The sequence below is a fragment of the Phyllostomus discolor genome, chromosome 9 (assembly GCF_004126475.2).
Source record: "Phyllostomus discolor isolate MPI-MPIP mPhyDis1 chromosome 9, mPhyDis1.pri.v3, whole genome shotgun sequence".
In the NCBI taxonomy this organism is placed as follows: domain Eukaryota; kingdom Metazoa; phylum Chordata; class Mammalia; order Chiroptera; family Phyllostomidae; genus Phyllostomus; species Phyllostomus discolor.
Window position 1 is genome coordinate 64,777,254 of NC_040911.2, and position 22,517 is coordinate 64,799,770.

The 22,517-nt window shown below is 43.7% G+C and overlaps 1 protein-coding gene across 1 annotated transcript; it reads right to left on the reverse strand.

Annotated features, from left to right (window-relative positions):
• Window positions 1-3,303: 3,303 nt before the first annotated feature.
• Window positions 3,304-8,682, reverse strand: INSM1 (INSM transcriptional repressor 1). The gene has a single exon (XM_036009476.1). The coding sequence runs from the start codon at window positions 5,964-5,966 to the stop codon at window positions 4,440-4,442; it is 1,527 nt and encodes a 508-aa protein (XP_035865369.1). The 5' UTR covers window positions 5,967-8,682; the 3' UTR covers window positions 3,304-4,439.
• Window positions 8,683-22,517: the final 13,835 nt, after the last annotated feature.

A 22,517-nucleotide genomic window follows, 5' to 3' on the forward strand; every position in this document is an offset into this window, starting at 1 on the left:
CTATAAGTCAGTTCTTCCCGCCCCTTGATCTTCTCTAAATTCCACAGCTTTTGCCTTTAACTACCAAACATTACAGATTTCTTTTGTCTTGCCATAAAAAGGCTATAACTTAAACTGGCTCTGTAATAAGCTAACATACACTATGTGTATATACGACACATAACTAACTATAAACTAAGGACTATTTGCCAGAAAATTTCTCTGCAAGACCAAAATGTCCCTTCTGCAAAAAGATAGCAAGTTTGCTCAAAGTCTGCCTGCCACAGGCCAGTGGATTTATAATTAATCCTAAATGCCACAGAATAGCACTCCCAAGATAGTGGGTCTTCTCCTGCCATTTAGAAAACGCCTCCTCCCTTTGGGATCCTTGCTGCCTCTCATTCTCTGGAACTCCTAGATGTCTCACTGTGTCTCACAGAACCCCATTCTCTCCAGTTGACAGGTGAGGACACACAGGTCTGTAGGAACCAAGGGAATCAACAGAGCCAAAGGGCTTGCCCATGCCACCAGACCCTTCCTCTTTTGCAAGACATTGGGTGGGTGAAGATGTTAGTTACAATGTTATCTATTCTCTAGGATTCTTGACACATTCTCCTGCTTTGTTTGAAGACTTTGTGGATGCCTGTAGAATTGAGTCCACAGGATGGACCTGGAGCTGGTGGAGGCCAAGGCTAGTCTGTGGGATCCTGCAGCAGAGCTAATGGAAGCAAATGTGAAAGAGAGCACCCTCAGCCACAACATCTAGGCACAGACTACTCTGGGTGACATCTGCCTGGTGACTGGCATTGGCCAACCCAACCTTGTGCACCTAGTCTCCCCAACATATCCAAATGTCACCAGGTGGCCAGAGCTCAGCAGCCTCTAGGACTCTGCTCTGCTCTACCACGGGATCCTCATGGACAGCTATTGAACCTCTAACCTTGGTATTGTGCTTACGAGTTCCACTGGATCAGCTGCCTCTGCTGTGTGGTGTGGGTATGATCCCATTGATAGACGCAGTGGGAGTTCCAGGTGGAAGGTGCTGAAGAAGTAATGTTACCTCCATAGCCCAGGTCTGAGGAGCTGGCCAGGGTGATGACATATCACTACAACATTCTTACTGTGAGAGCCATAGGATCCCCAACTTCTCCAGGCCTCCAGGGAAATGTGCCTGAAGAAGACATTATCAATTTTGAAGAAAAGGCAAATTGGCATGTCTGGCTGTTGTTTCAGAACCAAGGAGTGTTGAACAGTCTTTTGCTAGTTCCACCACATTTGTATGGAAGTAGGAAAGTGTGGAGACCACTGGCAAAAATAAAATCCTTTCCTTTATTTGTTCTATATTTTAGCTCCTTCCTCCTTGACCTGCTTACTTTTCCTGACCACTTCACCCCTCCCAGCACCAGTCCCTTATTGTGGATGGGTATAGAATCTTGGCTGGTTTCCAGTGATAGTTGTCCAAACTTGGAGCAACCTGAACACAGGATGTCCTCAGCATCCTTTGCATATTTATAAATAAGGTAAGTGCACTTCATACTTGATCACTTGATATTCTGTAATAGGAAACCTTGTGACCTCATTTTCCAGGGAGGAATGAGAGAGAGAGAGTGGGGAGAGAGAGAGAGTATATAAAGGAAACTGATTTCCTTCTTCTAGAATATTCTGCTAGCTCATATTGCATTACTTTGAAATAACTGACCAAGTGTTTTGATTTATTCTACACAGTTTAGCTAATTTCAATATACCTCATTTACTATACAATTTCACTTAATATCTTACATAAATGAAATATGGTTTCTGTGTTAGAAAAGGTATATTTGGTAAATCAAAATGAATTTAAAGGAACACATTTGTAAACAAAATTTTATTTACCATCATGGATAAGGAAAACAATGAGCTGAACACAGATGACAAGGTGCCATACCTGCACACAGGATTCCAGTCATCATGTGTAGCCAACCATGAGGTTTTTAAGGAAAAAATTTAATGACATAAAACATACACTAACCCTCAGTATGAGGGATCTTTTAATGTACAATGTAATTCAGAGTGAACTTTTTTTTAAATTTTAATATTATTGTTGCTCACAGGGAGCAGCCGTCAACCTACAAATTGAAGTTTTCAGGATGTTAAAAATACTTCTTTGTCCCCATTTGTCCCTGTGCTTTTATGCTCTGTGGGCACTGAGCTTTTGTCTTCCTGTTTTCCAAGCTGGTAAAATATGTAGTCATCAGCAATTCAAAGGACAGCATGCAGTTTGTCCCTGAGGCAACTTACCTGCAGTCGCTTCTCCTTCATTGTTATTCTTAAGTCTATTCCTCACAAAGGGTGGAATATTCAATATTCCGGAGAGCTGAGCCTTTCACTAAACCCTCTCTTATGCAAAGCTATAGGTTCACAGTCTGAAGTTTCTCAGGTGCTGCCCTTCCCACCACCATTCCAGATATGCCCTTCAGAAATGCAGACCCTGTGCATATTTCTAAAATCTCTTTGCAAACCAACGAAGATTTAGTGGGTCACAGGAAAAGTCACAAAGACATACCACAAAAGGAAGGGGAAAGCACAATTGTAATGTTTAGCACAGCTTGCTAATCAGTGTTTCAAAGGCAGAAGAAAACAACTCAAAATGTTAACTGATGAGCGACAGACTTGTTCTTCAAATTGCTGAGTGACACAAAATGGAAAACATTGTTTTCCATAATGACCTGCTATTAAATTTAATACCCCAAACACATGGTGTTCTATTCCGCCCCCACCCAAATCGATTACTCACCTGACTGGTAAATAATTTCTGAGCTCTTACCTCAAACCCAGTTGCCTAACTTCCACTGCATCCAAAAATTGGTCTGTTTCCCTTACTTTGAAAATCTGACTATAAAATCATTCTACTTTCTTCTAGTTTAACCATTTTACTTATTTGAAGAATTACTGTTACACTGAGCCCCAAGCTGTCAGGAAATAAAGGATCTGCTAAATTAGCATGATATTCCTGTATCCTCTTTGGTTAAAAGGATAGATTTATGCGTACTTATCTAGACTTCTCTGAAAAAGATTCTCAAAGCTTCCATTCTAACTTCACCTTCCAGTACATTTTTAAGGACCCCCAATAAGCTGTCAGCTCTAGTTAGGGGGGTTGAGACTGCACCCTTGTACTGCCAGAGGGCAGAATCCAGCAGTTTAGGCTCAGCTCTAAAAATCCAAGATCCTCATGACGGTGGTGGGTTTTTTTCACTCAATTAAAAAAATAGACTTTTAAAAAATCATCTGAAATTCCATTTCAAATCCTTATTGAAACCACATGATACAGAAATAAGTACACCCTACTTTGACTTTGAAAATATTTTATTTTAATAGTAAATAGTTATACAGTTGAAACAGTTCTATTGAAGCTTTCTATAAATAGCTAACACTTAAGAAAATAATGTATGTAGAAAAGAGATTGCATTTAAAAGTAAGAGCTGTCAGTCCTACAGGGCCTCAGGGGCCCTCCAAGCAGAATAAAATGGTAGGTTGTCTTTAATGCGCTCAGATAGGTATAAAAGTTAAAAATTTTAGCAGATCCCTTTAGAAAAAGGCTCTCTTGTAAAATGCACAGTGAAATGTCAAGAGTCGCAGGGGGAACACACACACCAAGAAAAAAAAGATCCGCAATCAAATAATATCTTAATCTTCATAATTAATATAAATAAATAAAGAATAAATAACAATTACTCATAAATCAACATATACATTTAGAGGGAACTCATATAGTCCTACCTCACTCAACAAAGGTGATCAAACCCAAAAGTCTTACATGAAATACTGAGGCAGTTTCTACAGCATCTTCTGAAAATTCCCTTCCCTCCCCCACAAAAAATCCCAAAAAGACAACAGTTCAAGGCATTTGTGGCTATACTAAAGAAAACTTTTTTTTTAAGCAATTCGATTTGTTCACATACAAAAAGGTAAAGCCAGACTTCAGCAGTTCACAAGCCATAATAAAGCTAATCGTGTGGGAAGTTCAACTTACAGCCTGTGAAATATAAAGGCATTTCTTCCTCAAGATTCACCCAAAACAACCCGTACACTACAGACATAGAGAGCAGAGATTGGTAGGCGAGAGCAAACCGCATTTCTAGACCATGAACACAGCGAATACTAGTAAGAAAAACAGCTCTCCCCTCCAAGGGGAGGTTTCCAACCACGAGACAAACGAGTACAGCTTTTCTCCCTTGCACAGAAGAGACTGGCTCCTATTGCGCCACGGGGGAAAGGGACACGACGCAAAAGAGGGGTCTCCAAAAGGCGTCACAACGAGAGAACTGGGGTTACCGTCACGCCACACCACAAGGAGTGGAGACAACACGTTCGCCCGGGGTGAGAGCCCCGGTGCAACGCGGGTCCGGGGCACACAGGGAGCACTGTCTTCATGGGTCTCCAAGCGAAGGCACAGTTCGGAGGGCCGGGATGGAGGGCGCGCTCTAGCAGGCCGGACGCACGGGCACCTGCAGGAGGATCACCTGTCTGTTCTCGGACGGGTGGCACTTGTTGATGTGCCGCGTGAGGCCAGGCGAGCTGTAGAAAGTGGCGGGGCAGTACTTGCAGGGGAACACCTGGGCGGCGTGCAGCAGGCGCAAGTGGCGCTCCTGGGCCCCCTTGCTGGGGAACGGCTCCCCGCATACAGGACACAGGTGGCACTCGGCCGTGGCACTCAGGCCCAGCACACCGGCTGCCTCACCGTCTCCGGCCTCCTCCTGCAGCGCCTTCTCTTCCGGCCCGGGGTACAAGGCCAAAAGGTCCTCCCGTGGGGCCGCGGGCGGCGTGCCCCTGGCCTGCAGCGCCTGGTGGTGCGCCAGCAGGTGCTTGCGCAGATAGGCCTGGCGGCGGAACTTCTTAGCGCAGTGATGGCACTCGTAGAGCCCGTCCTCCGAACCCGACTCCGACACCCCACCCGGGCTCGGCGTGTCGCGGTCACTGCCGCCGCCGGTCGCCTCCCGCGTCTCAGCCCTGGCAGCGGTTTCGGACTCTGACGCGCGGGCGGCGGGCGCAGGGCGCGGTTTGTGCCAGCGGCGGTGGGAGGCCAGGTTGGCGGGGCAGCTGAAGACCTTGGCGCACTCGGGACAGCGGTACTCCACGCGCACGATTCGAGAGCACTTGTGCTGCGCCAGCGCGAACGGGTCCGCGTACTCCTCCTTGCAGAGCTGGCAGATGAACTCGCCCAGTGGCCGCGCCGCGCCCCCCGCGCGGCCCCGCGGAGCTTCCACAGGGCCCTCCTTGATCTTCAGCCCGAGAACAGGCGACGTGGTAACCTCGTCCTCGAAGTGCAGCTTGCGGATGGCTTTGGGCTTCTTGGCACCCGGAGCCTTGGCCACCTTGACGGGAGGCTCCGGGGCGGCAGCGGAGGGCGCGGGCCGCTTGCCCGGGGACCTCAGGGAGGCGGCCGGGGGCAGCGGAGGGCCGGGCACCGGGCCACGGGCCACCTCGGTGCCCGCTGAGTACGCGGTGCCCATCTTGAGCTCCGCGGGCGCAAAGAACAGCGAGTCGCCGCTGCCTCCGGCACCGTTCCCCCCACCACCACCGCCACCTCCGAGCAGCGCAGAGGGCGTGGGGAAGGACTCAGCCGAGACCGGTGAGCCGAGGTTGAAGCTGCGCTCGAAGTACTTGTGCTTCTCGTGCTCCCGGCTCACTGGCCGAGTGGGGCTGTAGAGCGGCGCGGGGTGCGCGGCCTCGGGGTTGCCGAAGTGCGCGGCCGGCGGGCCCGGCTGGGGTGGCAGCTGGCCGGGCGCGCAAGAAAGAGAGGAGGCAAGCGCCGCCTGGGCGCGCTCCGTGGGCTGTGGCTGTGGCTGCCGCAGTGGACTCGGGCCCGGGCTCGGCACAGGGGGCTCGGAGCGAGCGCCCCGGCATCCCGGCGAGAGCAGGTGTGTGCGGTCGCGGTCCTCACCGCCGCGGACCCGGTAGGACACCGGAGTGGATTTCTTGCTGCGCTTCACTAGGAAGCCGCGGGGCATGTTGGTGCAGTGCGAGGGAAGGGCACTGTCTCGGTCCCACCTTTACGCTCGGCTGTGGCGGCCTCAGTGACCCCGGCCTGTGGCACGGGCACGGCGGCTGCGGGAATTGTGTGGCGCGGGTAGCGGCTCCGCCCGGCTCGACGCTCTGCACGCGTGTCCCAGACCCTGGGCCTGAGAGCCGCTCTCCTTTAACTGGGGGAGGGGGCCATTGTTCTCGCCTCCCGCGTTCCCCGTAGCCAATCAGCTCGCCCGGAGCTCCTCCCCCCCCCGGGTAGGGTGGGAGGGCGACGGAGAGGCAAAAAGGGGGTCGGGACTTGGGGGTCGCCGGGTAGGTGCGGCAGATGTACCTGAGGGCGCTCGGCCCCCTGCGCGCGCCCCGTCGCCGCCTGGTCCGGCGCCACCACCCCGCCAGGCCCAGGCACACGCCTGGCCCCGCCTCACTTCACGGTCTGCTGCTCCTGTAAGGGGAGGCGCACGTGCCTGGGCTTTGTGTTTCTCCTCCCGGGGGCGCGGAGTCGCCAAATGGGCGCGTCTATCAGCACGACAATGAATGCCCCCTCCCGCGCGGGGATTATCCGCGGGTCTCGAGCAAAATTGCAACAAAGGAGAAGAATGGTCCCAAATATGTCAGGAGGGCTCAATCCGCGATTCCGAGCGGAGGGGAAGTTGGGCGCACTGATTGGGTAGGGACGGTGGTAGGCCACAGCAGGCGCAGGAGAGGCTTGAGTGGACTGCTGAGGAGAGAGAGGGGGCCACGGAGGCACGGGAACTCCTCGTATTGTTTGGGAAATAATCGAGAATTGAAAATAGCTGCAAAGCCTGGGCTGTGGAGAAACCCAACCCGCGTATCTGACGGGTGGGCCGCGGGACTCGGATCCAAGCGAAAATGGGGTTCCAAGTTTAGGTCGAGGATCAGGCCTTGTGGCTGCAGCGCTGGTGATGTTTTCTCCACCTGGGCGCGCGACCCCAGGTCTTGAAAAGGTTTCTCTCGATTTAGAGAAGCAGTTGGCACCGCACTTCTTCAATTGCCAGAAGACGCTGTGCTAAAGGGGACGGACTGGCTTCGAAATGGAACTTGAATTTCTGAACTCTTTTTTGTTTAAGTTCAGGGAAGCTTAGTGATTGGCATCCTTCGAGGGGCCGGGTGCAGGCCGCTCGGAGCCTCCCAGTCGCCCGGGGCAGGTTTGATTTTTGGTGGAACCGGCAAAGTCCGAAACCCGAGGTCAGTCGCTTTCGCCCCAGTGGAGTTGGTTTCAGCTCTCCTTGAGGGGCCTCATGCATTTTCATTCGGATCGGGCATTTTGTCTGCCGGTTGACATCAGATGCTAAATCAAGGGCTCCAATCAAAGTTCTGAGGAATAAAAGGGCCGCGGGTCTTGGCGTAGGCCCCCCCGGAGCCATGCCCCCTTCACCTTTGTGAAGGAAATTAACCTCCAGCTATTGAGCACGGGTCGCGGCCAATCTGGATGCAAAAGCGACGCTTGCTGCTGGCTGAGGGGGTAGTGGTGGGGGGCAATCTGTCCTCTAAGGCAGGCTGTGACCTCGGAGAGGACAAGCTGCAGCCACCCTCCCCCTCGCCCCGTGCCACCAGGAAAACACAACAGTGAAGATCCTTGGGACCCAGACTCGGCCTTTTGCTTCCATCCTCTTCTCAGCCCAGCCCTGAGGAAGCACAAAAGGCAGCATCTCTGGGGACCGGGGCAGAACCCCAAGGGTGCACAGTGGCCCTGATCGCTCATCCCTTTGGGAACAAGTAGCAAAGCCACCTAAGTAAAGTGTGATATATTGTGAAAAAAATGTCACTTTACTGAAGGAAACGGATGTCTTTCTGCAAAGCCCTGTGCACCCTAATAGATCTTGCTGAGTTTTGCTTATGCTTAATTCCGCTAAAGGTATTTAATCATTTCCGGATTTTCCCTCTGAAAATACCCTGGCGTGGAAATTAAACATAATTTCAAAATATGAGTCCGCATGAGTAATACGTTGTAATGGGACAGTTGTTAGGGTTAATCAAGTTGGTTAAGGGAAAAGTGATGATTTTGTTTATGATATTTTTTAACTCACATACTGAAAAGAGAAGAATACATATAATGGAATATATTTTGAGAGCTCTCACCCTCACTTGAAAATGCTAAGTGGGATGAATGCTAGTTCTGCAAAAAAAGTTAGAAATCCTAAAATGAGTTTATCTAAAATTTGTAAATTGTTACAATCTAAAAGGAACCGATGTTATATTTCGTTGCTCTTTGAGCACTGGTTAATACTGATGATGAACAGAAGTGGGAAAGGGATTCCGGGGCCGTTTTGCCCACTTTTATTTTCTAATCACGAATCCCATCTGGATTGTGGAATAATAGGGCAGGGCTCGGTCAGCGATCCCCATCTGACTGCGGGATATTTAGTTCGGCATGTGTAACACTTCTTTCATGAAACAGATAACAGGGAGAGTTAGTCACCTTGTGAATCCTTTAAAAATAATAACACCCATAATTGTAAAGAGGGCGGAGGCAGGGGGCAAAACAAAACAAAACGCCTGCCTGAATGCAGCGAATTCAAACAGGGCTCTGAATTAAATCAAGAGAATCTATTGAACACTATAGAGATACTGGGATTCAATTGATCAGTTTCTTTTTTTATTTGTGGTTTCTAGTCTCGGCAGCGAAAATGAAATCTGCTTTTTGAAGGGTACTGTCAAAATAAATGGGCAGCTGAAAGGTACAAGTAATAGAAACTAATTTCATAATCCTGAGCTAGGGAGGGATCAGGCTGCGCGCGCGTGCACGCACACCCCACCAGAAAGCTCTGAGGACGTGCACTCCTGCACCTGGTCGTGGGTTCTGTTATTTTATGCGTGACTTTATTTCTCAGAATGTGCGGGTCTGCGGAGATCTGGACATGGAGTGAAGATATTTGTCTTCCTCAGGTTAGATCGAAGTGCCACCATGCTGCGCCCCTGCGCCGGCCTTTGCGCGCTGCATTTGTAATACCCGTCCAAAGAAACTGAGTTGGGGAAACTCGGAGCGTTGATTTGAGCCACACCCCCCATCCTTTCCAAGGTAGCTTCGCTGAAGCCGACAGGCGTAAGGATCCTAGGAAGGGTCCCCGAAGTGTCCTTCTCAGGTCCAAGACGACTCCTCCCTTTCCTGTGGGGTCCTGGCGGGTGCTGTGGAAAAATACGGCGGACTCTGTTGCTTCAAGTCCTTGCAAACCCGTTTGTGCCTTCATCCTTGGACGGCTGCAGAGCTAGAGGTCACGGGCTCTCTAAAATTTTCCGTTTTGAGGTCCCAGGCTGCCGTCGGGGAGCGCGCCTGAGTTCACTGTGATCTCGCAGCTCAAGAGTCTGGCTCCAGAGAGTTTCTAGAAAGCTCTAAGCTTGCAAATGAGAGTTAAAGAGGGGGTGGGTGGGGGATAGGGATTTCGGCCTAGGAATTGTCTCCTGAGGTGGTCACAAGTCCAGGCAACCCTTGAACTCTGAGAGGCGAAAACAAAAGTGTTCACAATCACACCCTGCGGCTTGGAGAGCGTTTGGATGAAGCCGGGGGCCGCGGGGGTGGGGGGTGGGGGAGCGGGACGGAGTAGTCAGTCAAGTTTCCACCCCCATGCACCCCAATCCTCCTTCTGGGGCTACCGCTCTCCTTAATTTACAGAAACCTCACCCCAGGCGCTCCTGGTACACGAGCCACGATCTAGCCTGGACTGTGCGTTACCGCCTTAGTACACGCCATCAAGTCCCGGAGGGGCCGAGCCCGAGAGGGCGCCGCGCGGCGACCCGAGCCCGGGAGAGGCTTTGTGTTTGCAGGAATGAGTAGTTGTTTTGTCAGTCCCGGGGGCACGCGAGAGACACGCGCAGCCCGCCGCCCGCTACCTCGTGCGGCTACTCGGGCCTCTGGGCACCTTTAGAGCCCCCGCCCGCGGGCTGTAGCCTTTGTTCCGCACATTAGCATAAAGCTGCTTCGGATCTCCCGTTTAAATAATTCCACACAAAAGGAGGGTGCATGAAAGAAAGCGGAACAAGGGAGAGTCCGCGAGGCCTTGCCGTCCACCGGGAGCGGGAGCAGAAGCGCTCAAGTACGTCCCTCCCCTTGAGTGTCAAGTGTCTCCCCCCACCCCCACCCCCAATCTGCTGCGCACGCATTACTGGACTGGGGGCGAAAGGGGTGGCTGCCGCCTCTTTTATCTTCCCCAGTATGCCACCGGGGCCACGGAACTGTCCTGGAAGTGCCCTCGGGACCGTTTGTTTTTGCCTCGGTTGGGACCATCGTAGCCGGGGAGAGGGATGAGGCAGGAAGGTCCCGGGCCGGACGACTGAAAGGGTGGCATCGGCAAAAACTAGCAAAGGCGAAGCTAGAAAACGTGAGAAACTCATAACCAGAGTAACCTTCAGGGAAGAACTGCGGTGGCACTGAGCAGCTCAGATTGCTCGGATTGAATGTGGCCGAACGAGGGGACTGCTACCACCTGTGAGGTGATGCGCCATTTTTCGCACGCCTCCATCTCAGAAAAGGCATCGACAAAACCCATCATAAACTGACCAGAAAGGCCACTGCGACTCCAGTATTCCCCTCTCTTCTCCTGCCCAGGAATACACACAGAGGTAGCCAGGCTCCTGGGGACCATAAGCCTGAACTTTTTGCCTTGGCTTGGGTCCCCCTTTTCTTGTTCCTGCTTTTGGTTTTTGGGTTTATGTGCTCTTACCCCGCTTTCTGTTTGCTTCCTCTAATCCTACTTCTCTTCTGATTTTTCTCCCACCTCTGTCCTCCTTTCCTTCCCTCCCCTTTCCTCTCTCCTTTTCTTTTCCACCCTTCTCTTTCTCCGTGTCTCTCCTTTCCTCGGTCCTGGTCTCTCCCTTTCTTTCTCCCCTTTCTCCACTCACTGCCCACCACTGGTTCTCTCCTCCCAACTCTTTCACTTTCCTGTCCTTCTCCCTCCTGGCATTTCCCACACTCTGACTCTCTCCCTCTCGGACTGTCCCTATCCCTTGTTCTCCCAGTCTCTTTCATCTCCACCCCTCCTGTTTTCTCTTCCCCTCCCCTCCTCTGTCTTCCCATCCTTCTTCCCTCTCTCACTCACACCTCTCTCCCTGTCTCCGTCTCCTCACTCCTACTCTTCCCTTCTGTCTTCCCCCTCCCTCACTGCCCCCTCCCCTAACTCCCTCCTCCCAGCAGGCCAACACGTGTTATTTTATTTGTCTAGAAGAGCCTATTTGTTCAGTGACGTGTGGCCTCCTGGCTGCCTGCTTTAATGGGGGAAGGAGAGGCTTGGTTTCTGTGAGCATTAGCATACAGCTGCCGGCTCCTGCCCCCTTTCCGGGGCTCACTTTATCCCAGCCTTATCGTCACCTCTTCTCTCAACCAGAAAACAATCAACAGCTCCTCTTGCTCACCCTATGCACTTGTGCGTTCTCTCTCTCCCTCCCTTCCTCCTTCTCCCTTTTCCAAGGGTAAATATTGATTGACTGGCTTTACACTTTATTCTCCGTGCAGTGTTCCCTTGCCTCTCCCACCTCGTATTTTATTTTTCCTTTGCTTTTCTGTGATATTGGGGTGTAATAATAGGAGCCACTTTGGGAAAGGAGGTGGCTGCACTCTATTACAATCTAACATATGCCAGGAGATCATTAAAGTCATCTGGGAGGCACTCTATTGCATGTAATTGGGAGAAACTTGGGAAAATCAACTTTGATATTTTCTCATCAGTATTCTTTGTTCAAAACCACAGAATTCAAAAGTCAGCCTTAGAGTCCAAGATGTCCCCAGCTCAACAGCAAATACTGAAATACATAGGGACTGCATACATGCAATCTGTCTTCACAGAATCTCTGCGTGTGCATACCAAGAGAAGTCCAAATATTGGTCTCTGAAACTATTTCTTTTGCAGGTCTTCATCATCAGTAAGAAGTAAATATCTTATTTCTCCCAAAGCCCTTAAAACAGCCAATTTCAACCTATGATCAGCCACTCTTGGATACCTCTCTTAGCCTTAGAAAAGTTGGTTCTTGGTGATAAAATGCTCGTTTTCACATACATGCTAATCTATGCTAGATTCATGAAATGACTCATTTTTGGCTGTGAGACGATGGTTGCGATAACCTCATCTGACACATTTTGCAGTCTAAAATATAATCTGGACATTTTCAAATCTGTCATGACACTTGTGGAAGTCCAGGATTGATTTTTAAAAAGCAGCAAAGGAAAACATCAAACTTATGTATGACTCAACATTAAGATTTACATTGTCATTTAGGGGTCCCTTTATTGTGACTAGCAGCTTGTTAATGGTAATACTTGGTCACAGAAATCATAACTGTTGATCCTCTAAGGTCTTTCTGTTCATCTCCACCCAAGGGTCCCAGGCCTGTCACAGATACTCCATTTGTTGGTGAATTTGATCTGAGGGCTTCTCAGGAGAAGGGATTGGGGAAGAATATTTTCTTGAGCTGCCTCACTTGCAGGGCCCTGAAATATGGTTCCATGGGTGTTGGGTTTGCAGTTTGAGGAGTAAATCAGTAATGATTGTTCTCCATTCAAGTTACAGTTTGTACCATATGGTCAAAGCTGGACCCTCACCCTAAATGACCCATGTATTTGTGTAAAATGCATGTGTAAAGGAATTAGTGGGGTTTATTGCTTACTTTTACCTTAGAAAAATCAGTGTCTGGTGTGCTAGAACAATTTTGTTTTTGAGAAGTATCCATTTGATGATAATGGATGTAGAATTCTGTAATGCCAACTATGACTTTTCCTCCTAATAGCTGTGTCATCCTTGTAATTGTGCCAACTTTTGCTAAACATTAACATGAATGTAAAAAAAAGAACAAAAACTGGAATTGTGTCTATAAAAACCAATTTTAAGCCCTGCTGGTCAAAATTGAGTCACAGATAGTGTCACACTATCAACTAAAAAGATCCAAATACATGAAAACAATCTTATGTGCTGTTTCTGGATTCATGTGTTTTCTAGTCGGCACTTAATTTGCCTTATTTGTAAGAGAGAGGGTCTCTGACACATATTACAAGTGACATGTACCAGTTCTCCCCCACCCCTCAAGCAAAGCCACAGGGCTAAAGGTCAAAGGAAATCAACTAGATTAATTTGCCACTACTGTTTTCTAGTCTAAAACCTGCACGTGAGATAAAATAAAATAAAATAAAATAAATCTGTGCATGAGACCATGTGTTATATTCTAGTTTTTCACTGCATTTGTCATGACTTGCAACATGGTATAGAAATGCAGGGGTTGTGACTGCAGACTCTTCATTCAAAAGTTGAGTTAAACTTTCCTATACAACCAATCCCTCTGATGTTGAATTAATTTCTCATCATCAATTTCACTAATTGTCCATGTGGGCACACAATTTTCTTTTTTACCACCCAAGATTGTTACTGTGTAAACATGTAAAAAACTAATAAAATTGATGGCAGAACATTTCAGGAGATGAGGAAACAAAACAGTCATACTCAAAGTAAACAACAACAAAACAACAACAGCAACAACACAAGTTTTCCACAGCCCAATCTTATTTTATTGCTAAAATAGATTATTCTGCTCAGGAACATGCCTGGCATTAGTAAAGACTCTCCCTGACTGAGAATAGAGATGCATTACCATGTGCCACCTACTGGGATGATAGAAAATGACAGGCATAAGTGGATGCGAAAAGAAATGACAAAACCAGGAGACAGCGGTGGTTGGCTGTCAAACCAGGTTTCAGAGAGGTTTCCTACTATATAGAGCAGTTCTAGAGACTATATGTGTAAAAAGCAATAAAGGGGAGACCATGGCCACAACTAAATGATGCCTGGCCATGCATACATGGGCAGGTGGTAGTGGTTATATTGCAAGTAGTCAAGGATGCTCTTCTCCACCAGCTTCTTGTAGATGGTTTCCTGGAAAACTCTTTTGAGGTATTTCCTGGGCTTCTCTTTCAGGTTAATTTCCTCATCTTCTATCTGGCGGGCCAACTGTTCTATGGAAGGGAGTTTTTCTTCCTGGCAAACACAACAAGAAGCCAGATACAGAAATTACCTGCACTTAGCCCCACCATAAGAGAGCAGCTTCACTAAAATGAAAAACATAGTGGTCAGTTCCCCAAGGATGGTTAAATTTGTCCTAGTTTTTAATATTTTTAATTGTGGCAAAATATACATGACAAAATTTACCACTTTACTTATTTTTAAATGTACATTTTAGTGGCATTAAGGACATTCACGTTTTTGTGCAACCATCACCAACATCCATCTCCAGGACTTTCGTATCCTCCCAGACTGAAATTCTGTCCCCATTAAACACCAACTCCCCATTCTCCCTCATCCCAATTCCTGGCAACCACCATTCTACTTTGTCTCTATGAATCTGACTACTCTAGGCACCTTATATAAGTGTAATCATACAGTATTTGTCTTTTTGTTATTAGCTTACTTCATTTAGCATGATATCCTCAAGGTTCACCAAGCATAGTGATTTTAAGATCTCAATTTTCAGACAAAAATTATCTGTAATTATGATTGTTTTAAAAATAAGAAAAGTAACTAAATATTTTTACATAAAAATTTCTAGATCGTTTACTTTACTTGGTTAGAATTCCTAAGAAATAGGATTTTAAAAGCTTAGAATACATTCTTAATAAAGTCAAATTTCATTGATATGTCTAAAGATAGGGCTCAGGGAGAATAAAGTTACATGAGGTTGAGAATCAGATGACGTGCAACTCCCTAATATAGTAACAATTTTTGCCAACATTTATTCTAGAAATATTCAAGCCTAGAGCAAGTTGACAGAATTGTACAACTTAGTACTTGTACACACATCACCTGAATTCTATAGTTAATGTTGTACCATATTTGCTTCATCTGCCCATGTATCTATCTATAGGAAGATTGTTATAAAAAGTACTTCACTAAGGTTTGAACTGTATGGTTTGTGAACACCACGATAATTGAAAATTACCCTAAAGAAAGAGTCACAAGGACTTTGAAGTTATATTTATTTGAACTTCCAATAATTCTTTTTACTTTGAACAGAAAAAAGTGGTAACTTGCATAGTTCTACTGGATCATTAATTTATTAATAGTAAGAACTTACAGATATAAAAATAATATTCAAACTACATGGGGGCATAGGGAAATTACCACTTGGTTATTTAAGTGAGACACTCCTCAGTGTCAGAGATTAAGTACACATCCATTAGAAGAACAGTCACTGAAGTCCAGGACTTCAAATCAGCCCAACAAAGATAGTGAGAGAGAAAAAGGCAACTGATGCCCAGAACTAAATACTGGAGGTACTTAATAATTTGATTGCCACCAGCATGTCCCCAAGGATATATTCTACAATTTATATGAGTTTGTTCTCATCTCCCTTAATTTTCAGGAGAATTGTGTCAAACGAAAGCAATAAACGTACATTGATTTTCCCCACAATAATTATTGAAGATTTGGGGCTCGTTATACTGTTTTGGCATTGGGATAAATAGTGTAAAGTCACAAAATAGAACTTCTGAGTTTACCTAAGACAAATACTTCTCTAGATTGTAAACAACTTTTTGTGCATTAGCTTCTTATAGTGTGACCCCTCTCAGTGTGACCGTCTCCCCTCTCAAAGTGCTCATCTATGACCAACCCTCTTCACAATGCCATATAAAATACACAATTCTTTGTATCTGGGTCTTTCATTTAACATAATGTTTTGATGTTCATCCACTTTGTAGAATGTATCAGTGCTTCATTACTTTCTATGGCAGCATAATATTACATTATGTGGATAGACCACATTATCCATTGATGGACACTTGGGCTGTTTATTCTGAATAATGCTGCTATGAACATTCACTTGGATGCTTATTTTTCAATTCTTTAGTTATATATACCTAGGAGTGCAATGGCTATGTCATATAGTAATTTTGCATATAAGATTTTAAGGAACCATCAACCCATTTTCCACAGAGGCTACACAATTTTACATTCCCACCAGCAATGTGTGAGGGTTCCAATTTTTCTACATTCTTGCTAATACTTGCTGCTATTATTATTATTATTATTATTATTATTATTATTATTATTATTTACTAGAGCCAGCCTCATGGGTGTGATGTGATATTTCATTGCGGTTCTGCTTTGCATTTTCTTGATTATGATTAATGATGTTAACATCTTTTCATGTGAATGAGTTTATTTCTGAATTCTATTTTATTGATCTATCTATCTATCTTTATGTAAGTACCATGCTGTCTTGGTAACCATTCTTTTGTGGTGTTTTCAAATTTTACAGAATATGTCCTTTGACTTTTTTTTTAATAAAATTAGACAAATTATGATTGCTCTTTTTTAAAGATTTTATTTATTTATTTTTAGAGAGGGAAGGGACGGAGAAAGAGAGAGAGAGAGAAACATCAATGTGAGGTTGCTGGGGGTCATGGCCTGCAACCCAGGCAGGTACCCTGACTGGGAATCGAACCTGCGACACTTTGGTTCACAGCCCACGCTCAATCCACTGAGCTACACCAGCCAGGGCTCCTTTGACTTTTTTTAATGTCCAAAATTGTTTTGGCTACTTGGACTCCCTTGCATTTCCACATGAACTGTAGGATTAGCTTTTCCTTCTACAAAAAAAATGCCATTGGGGTTTTGATGGGATTGCACTGAATCTATAGATTGTTTTGGATAGTATTGTTATCTTAGCAAATAAATCTTCAAATCCATGAACACAGAAGTCTTTCCATTTGTTTAGGTCTTCTTCAGTTTCTTTCAGAAATGTTTTGTAGTTTTCAGTGTGCCAATCTTACATCTCCTTGGTGAAATTTATGCCCATGTATTTTATTATTCTTGATGCTATTGTAAATGGAATTGCTTTTTAATTTCATTTTTGGATTATTCATTGCTAATATAGATAACTGATTATCATGTGGTCGTGTATTCCAGAATATGTGGACTTAATTTATTAGCTCTAATGTTATTTTGTGCATTATGTAGGATTTTCTATATGTAAGATCTTGCCATTGGAAAATAGATAGTTTTGCTTCTTCCTTTCCAATGTGGAGGTCTTTTTTTTTTTTCTTTTTCCTGCCTAATTGCTCTGGCTAGAACTTTCAGGACAATGTCAAATGTGGTGAAAGCAGGCATCCTTGTCTTGTTCCAAATTACAGAGGTAAAGCTTTCACTCTTTCATCATTAAATGTGATGTTAGCTGTGGGTTTTTCATACATACACTTTATTAGGTTGGGGCAGTTCCCTTCTATTTTTAGTTTTTTTCAGTGTTTTTTTTTTTTTTTACCATAAAAGCATGTTTGATTTAGTCAAATGCTTTTTCTCCATCAATTGAGATGGTAGCATTACCCCCCTTCATTATATTCATGACTAATTTTCATATGTTGAACCAGCCTTACATTCTTGGGGTAATTCTCACTTGATCATGGTGTATAATCCTTTTAATATGCTGCTGGTTTAGTTTGCTAGTATTCATTTAAAGATTTTTGCATCTAAAGCCATAGGGGATATTGTTCTGTAGTTTTTTTCTTCTGATATGGCTTTGGTATCAGGGTAATGATGACACCACAGAATGAACTAGGAAGTGTTCTTTTCTCTTCTATCTTTTCTAGGAGGAGTTTGAGGAAGATTGGTGTTAATTCTTTAAATATGTGGTAGAATTCACCAGTGAAGACGTCTGGTCTTAGGCTTTTCTTTGCTGAGAGGTTTTTGATTACTGATTCAATACCTTCACTTGTTACAGGTTTGTTGAGATTTTCTATTTCTTGTGGGGTCAGTTTTTATAGTTGTGTGTTTCTAGAAAAATTGTCCATTTCATCTTGGTTATCTAATTGTTTGGCATACAGTTGTTCATAATATTCTCTTATAATCCTTTTTTACTTCTGTAGTCAGTGGTAATGTCCTCATTTTTATTTCTGATTTTAGTAATTTATCTTTTTTCCTAGTCAGTCTGGTTCAAGGTTTGTTAATTTTGTTTATTTTTTCAAAGAACCAACTTTTGTGTTCATCAATCATTCTCTGTCATTTTTCTACTTCCTATATCCCTTATCTTCACTAAAATTTATATCATTTTCCTCTGTTAGCACTGGGTTTTCTTTGGCTTCTTTTTTTTCTATCTCCTTAAGATAGAAAATTAGGTTATTGATTTGAGATCTTTCCTTTCCTTTTTTAAAATGTAGGCATTTACATCTATGAATTTTCCTCTGAAAGCTGATTTTGATGCATCCCATATATTTTGGTGTATTGTGTTTTAATCTCCATTGGCCTCTGTTTTAATATCCCATTAGATAACTTCTTTGATCAAAGAAGTTGCTTAAGAATCTATTAATTTCCAAAAATTTGTGATTTTTTTCTATTGTTATTTCCCAATTTCACTTCATTGTGTTTAGATAATATATTTTGTATGATTTAAATATTTAAAATTTATTGACAATTACTTTGTGGCCTAAAATATGGCCTATCTTAGAAAATGATATGTGTACACTTGAGAAGAATGTGCATTCTGCTATTATTGTTGGATAGAGTGTTCTGTATGCATGTGTTGGTTCTAGTTCATTTATAGTACTGTTCAAGTCTTTTATTTCCTTACTGATATTCTGATTATTCTATACATTATTAAAAGTGAGATACTGAAGTTTCCAGCTATTATTTCAGAATAATTTCTTCCTTCAATTCTGTCAACTTTTGCTTCATATATCTTGGGGTTCTGCTGTTAGGTATAATATGTTTATAATTGTTATATATTTCCTGAAGGATTTTGAGGGGTAATTTTCACTCCACAATATTTCACTTTGGTGAATGACTCTTTGGCTTCAATCATAGCTAACTGCAGTGCCAGTGGATTTCCTCTCTTAACATCCACAAACGGATTTGGGATGTCTTATATAATGAGCTGCTTTTTAAAATAAATGACATATAGATTTAAGGTAACTTAAAACAGTCATAGACAATATTTTTTATTCCTTTCTCCTCATGTGGAAAAGGAGGAAAATTGATGTGCTAAACTCTAGTATATCATAGTTAATGGATTTTAATTTCTGAATTTCCATGAAAACAAGGTATAAACTGAGACGAAATGGGTTACATCAACTCAGTATTAGAGAAGAGGAATTACTATTATTCTTTAGTAAAGGATACACTCTCTATTTTCCTAATATCAGACTCTTTTTTTTTTATTTCAATCATTGTTCAAATACAGTTTTCTCCCCCCTACTCCCGTTCCAGCCCCTCCACCCAACCCTCCCCCCTTCCCCCATTACCCCCCACCCTTAGTTTTTGTCCATGTGTCCTCCAAATTTGTTCCTGTAATCCCTACCCCTTCCCCCCTGAAATTCCCTCTTCTATCCCCTCTGGCCACTGTCAGACTATCCCCTATTTCAGTGTCTTTGGTTATATTTTGCTAGTTTTTTGTTTTGTTTTGTTTTGTTGTTTAGATTCCTGTTAAAGGTGATATCATGTGGTATTTGTCTTTCACTGCCTGGCTTGTTTCACTTAGCATAATGCTTTCCAGCTCCATCCATGCTGTTGCAAAGGGTATGAGCTCCTTCTTTCTTTCTGCTGTATAGAATTCCATTGTGTAAATGTACCATAGTTTTTTGATCCATTCATTTACTGATGGGCATCTAGGTTGCTTCCAGCACCTAGCTATTGTAAATTGTGCTGCTATGAACATCGGGGTGCAAAGGTTCTTTTGTATTGGCGTTTTAGTGTTCTTAGGATAGAGTCCCAGCAATGGAATTGCTGGGTCAAAAGGCAGATCCATTTTTAGTTTTCTGAGGAAGTTCCAAACTGCTTTCCATAATGGTTGTACCAGTCTGCAGTCCCACCAACAGTGCACTAGGGACCCCGTTTCTCCACAACCTCTCCAACACTTGTTGTTTGTTGTTTTTTTTATGATGGCCATTATGACTGGTGTGAAGTGGTATCTCATTGTGGTTTTAATCTGCATCTCTCTGATGGCTAGCGATATTGAACATCACTTCATGTGTCTTTGGATTTTCTGTATGTCCTCCTTGGAGAAGTGTCTGTTCAAGTCCTTTGCCCATTTTTTTAATTGGGTTACTTGTCTTCTTAGAGTGGAGTCGCGTAAGTTCTTTATATATTTTGGAGATTAAACCCTTGTCTGAGGTATCATTAGCAAATATGTTTTCCCATACAGTTGGTTCTCTTTTTATTTTGATACTGTTTTCTGTAGCTGTGCAGAAGCTTTTTATTTTGATGAGGTCCCATTTGTTTATTCTTTCCTTTACATCCCTTGCTCTAGGGGACATGTCAGTAAAAAAGTTTCTGCATGAAATATCTGAGATTTTCCTACCTACATTCTCCTCTAAAACTTTACGGGTGTCATGGATTATATTTAAGTCTTTCATCCACCTTGAATTTATTTTTGTATAAGGTGTAAGTTGGTGCTCTAATTTCATTTTTTTGCATGTAGCTGTCCAGTTCTCCCAACACCATTTGTTAAAGAGGCTATTTTTACTTCGTTTTATGTTGCTGCCTCCTTTGTCAAATATTAATTGACCATAGAGACTTGGGTTTATTTCTGGGCTCTCTGTTCTGTTCCATTGGTCCATGTGCCTGTTTTTATGCCAGTACCAGGCTGTTTTGATTACAGTGGCCTTGTAGTATAGTTTAATGTCAGGTATTGTGATTCCTCCTACTTTACTCTTCTTTCTCAAAATTGCAGCAGCTATTCGGGGTCGTTTATGGTTCCATATAAATTGTTGAAGTGTTTGTTCTATGTCTGTGAAATATGCCATTGGTACTTTAATTGGTATTGCATTGAATGTGTAGATTGCTTTTGGTAGTATGGACATTTTAATGATATTAATTCTTCCAATCCATGAACACGGTATATGTTTCCATTTGTTTGTGTCCTCCTTGATTTCTCTCCTCAATGTTATGTAGTTTTCTGAATACAGGTCTTTTACCTCTTTGGTTAGGTTTATTCCTAGGTATTTTATTTTCCTTTTTGCTATTTCAAATGGGATTTTTTTCTTGATTTCTGCTTCTGCTGTTTCATTGTTGGTGTACAGAAATGCCTTTGATTTCTGGATATTGACTTTGTATCCTGCTGTTTTACCAAGTTCATTTATTAGGTCAAGCAGTTTTTTGGTGGAGTCTATAGGATTTTCTATGTACACTATCATGTCATCTGCAAACAGTGACAGTTTTGTTTCCTCCTTTCCGATTTGGATTCCTTTTATTTCTTTTTCTTGTCTGATTGCTGTGGCTAGAACCTCCAGTACTATATTGAATAGAAGTGGTGAAAGTGGACATCCTTGTCTTGTTCCTGTTCTTAGTGGAAAAGATTTTAATTTTTGCCCATTGAGTATAATGTTGGCTGTAGGTTTCTCATATATGGCCTTTATTATGTTGAGGAATGCTCCCTCTATTCCCACTTTACTGAGTGTTTTTATCATAAATGGGTGCTGTACCTTATCAAATGCTTTTTCTGCATCTATCGATATGATCATGTGGTTTTTGTCTTTGCTTTTGTTTATGTGATGTATTACATTTACTGATTTGCGTATATTGTACCAACCTTGCATACCTGGGATGAATCCAACTTGGTCATGGTGTATGATCTTCTTAATGTACTGTTGGATGCAGTTTGCCAGTATCTTGTTGAGGATTTTAGCGTCAATGTTCATCAGCGTTATTGGCCTGTAGTTTTCTTTCTTTGTTGTGTCTTTATCTGGTTTTGGGATTAAGATGATGTTGGCCTCATAAAAAGAGTTTGGTAGTCTTCCATCTTTTTGGATTTTTTGAAATAGTCTGTGAAGGATAGGTGTTAGTTCTTCCTTAAATGCTTTGTAGAATTCTCCTGTGAAACCATCTGGTCCAGGGCTTTTGTGTGTTGGGAGTTTTTGGATTACTGCTTCGATTTCTTTTGCTGTTATTGGTTTGTTGAGGCTTTCTGCTTCCATTTTATTGAGTTTTGGAAGGTTATATTTTTCTAGAAATTTGTCCATTTCATAAAGGTTTTCAAATTTCTTGGCATACAGCTCTTTGTAGTAGTTTGTTACAATCCTTTGTATTTCTGTGGTATCTGTTGTAATCTCTCCTCTTTCATTTCTGATTGTGTTTATTTGGGTCTTCTCTCTTTTTTTCTTGATGAGTCTGCTTAAAGGCTTGTTGATTTTGTTTATCTTTTCAAAGAACCAACTCTTGGATTCATTGATCTTTAGAATTGTGCTTTTAGTCTCTATGTCATTTAATTCTGCTTTGATCTTGGTTATTTCCTTCCTTCTGCTTGCTCTGGGCTGTCTTTGTTGTTGTTCCTCGAGTTCTTGTAGACGTAGGGTTGGTTGTTTGTTTGAAATGTTTCTAACTTTTTTAGGTGGGCCTGTATTGCTATGATCTTCCCTCTCAGGACTGCCTTGGCTGTGTCCCATAAGTTTTGGGTTGTTGTGAGTTCGTTTTCATTTGTTTCCAAAAACCGTTTGATTTCTTCCCTAATATCATTCTTGACCCATTCATTGTTTAATAGCATGCTGTTTAATCTCCATGAATTTGAGTGTTTTGGGTTTTTTTCCTTGTGGTTGGTTTCTAGTTTCAGTCCCTTGT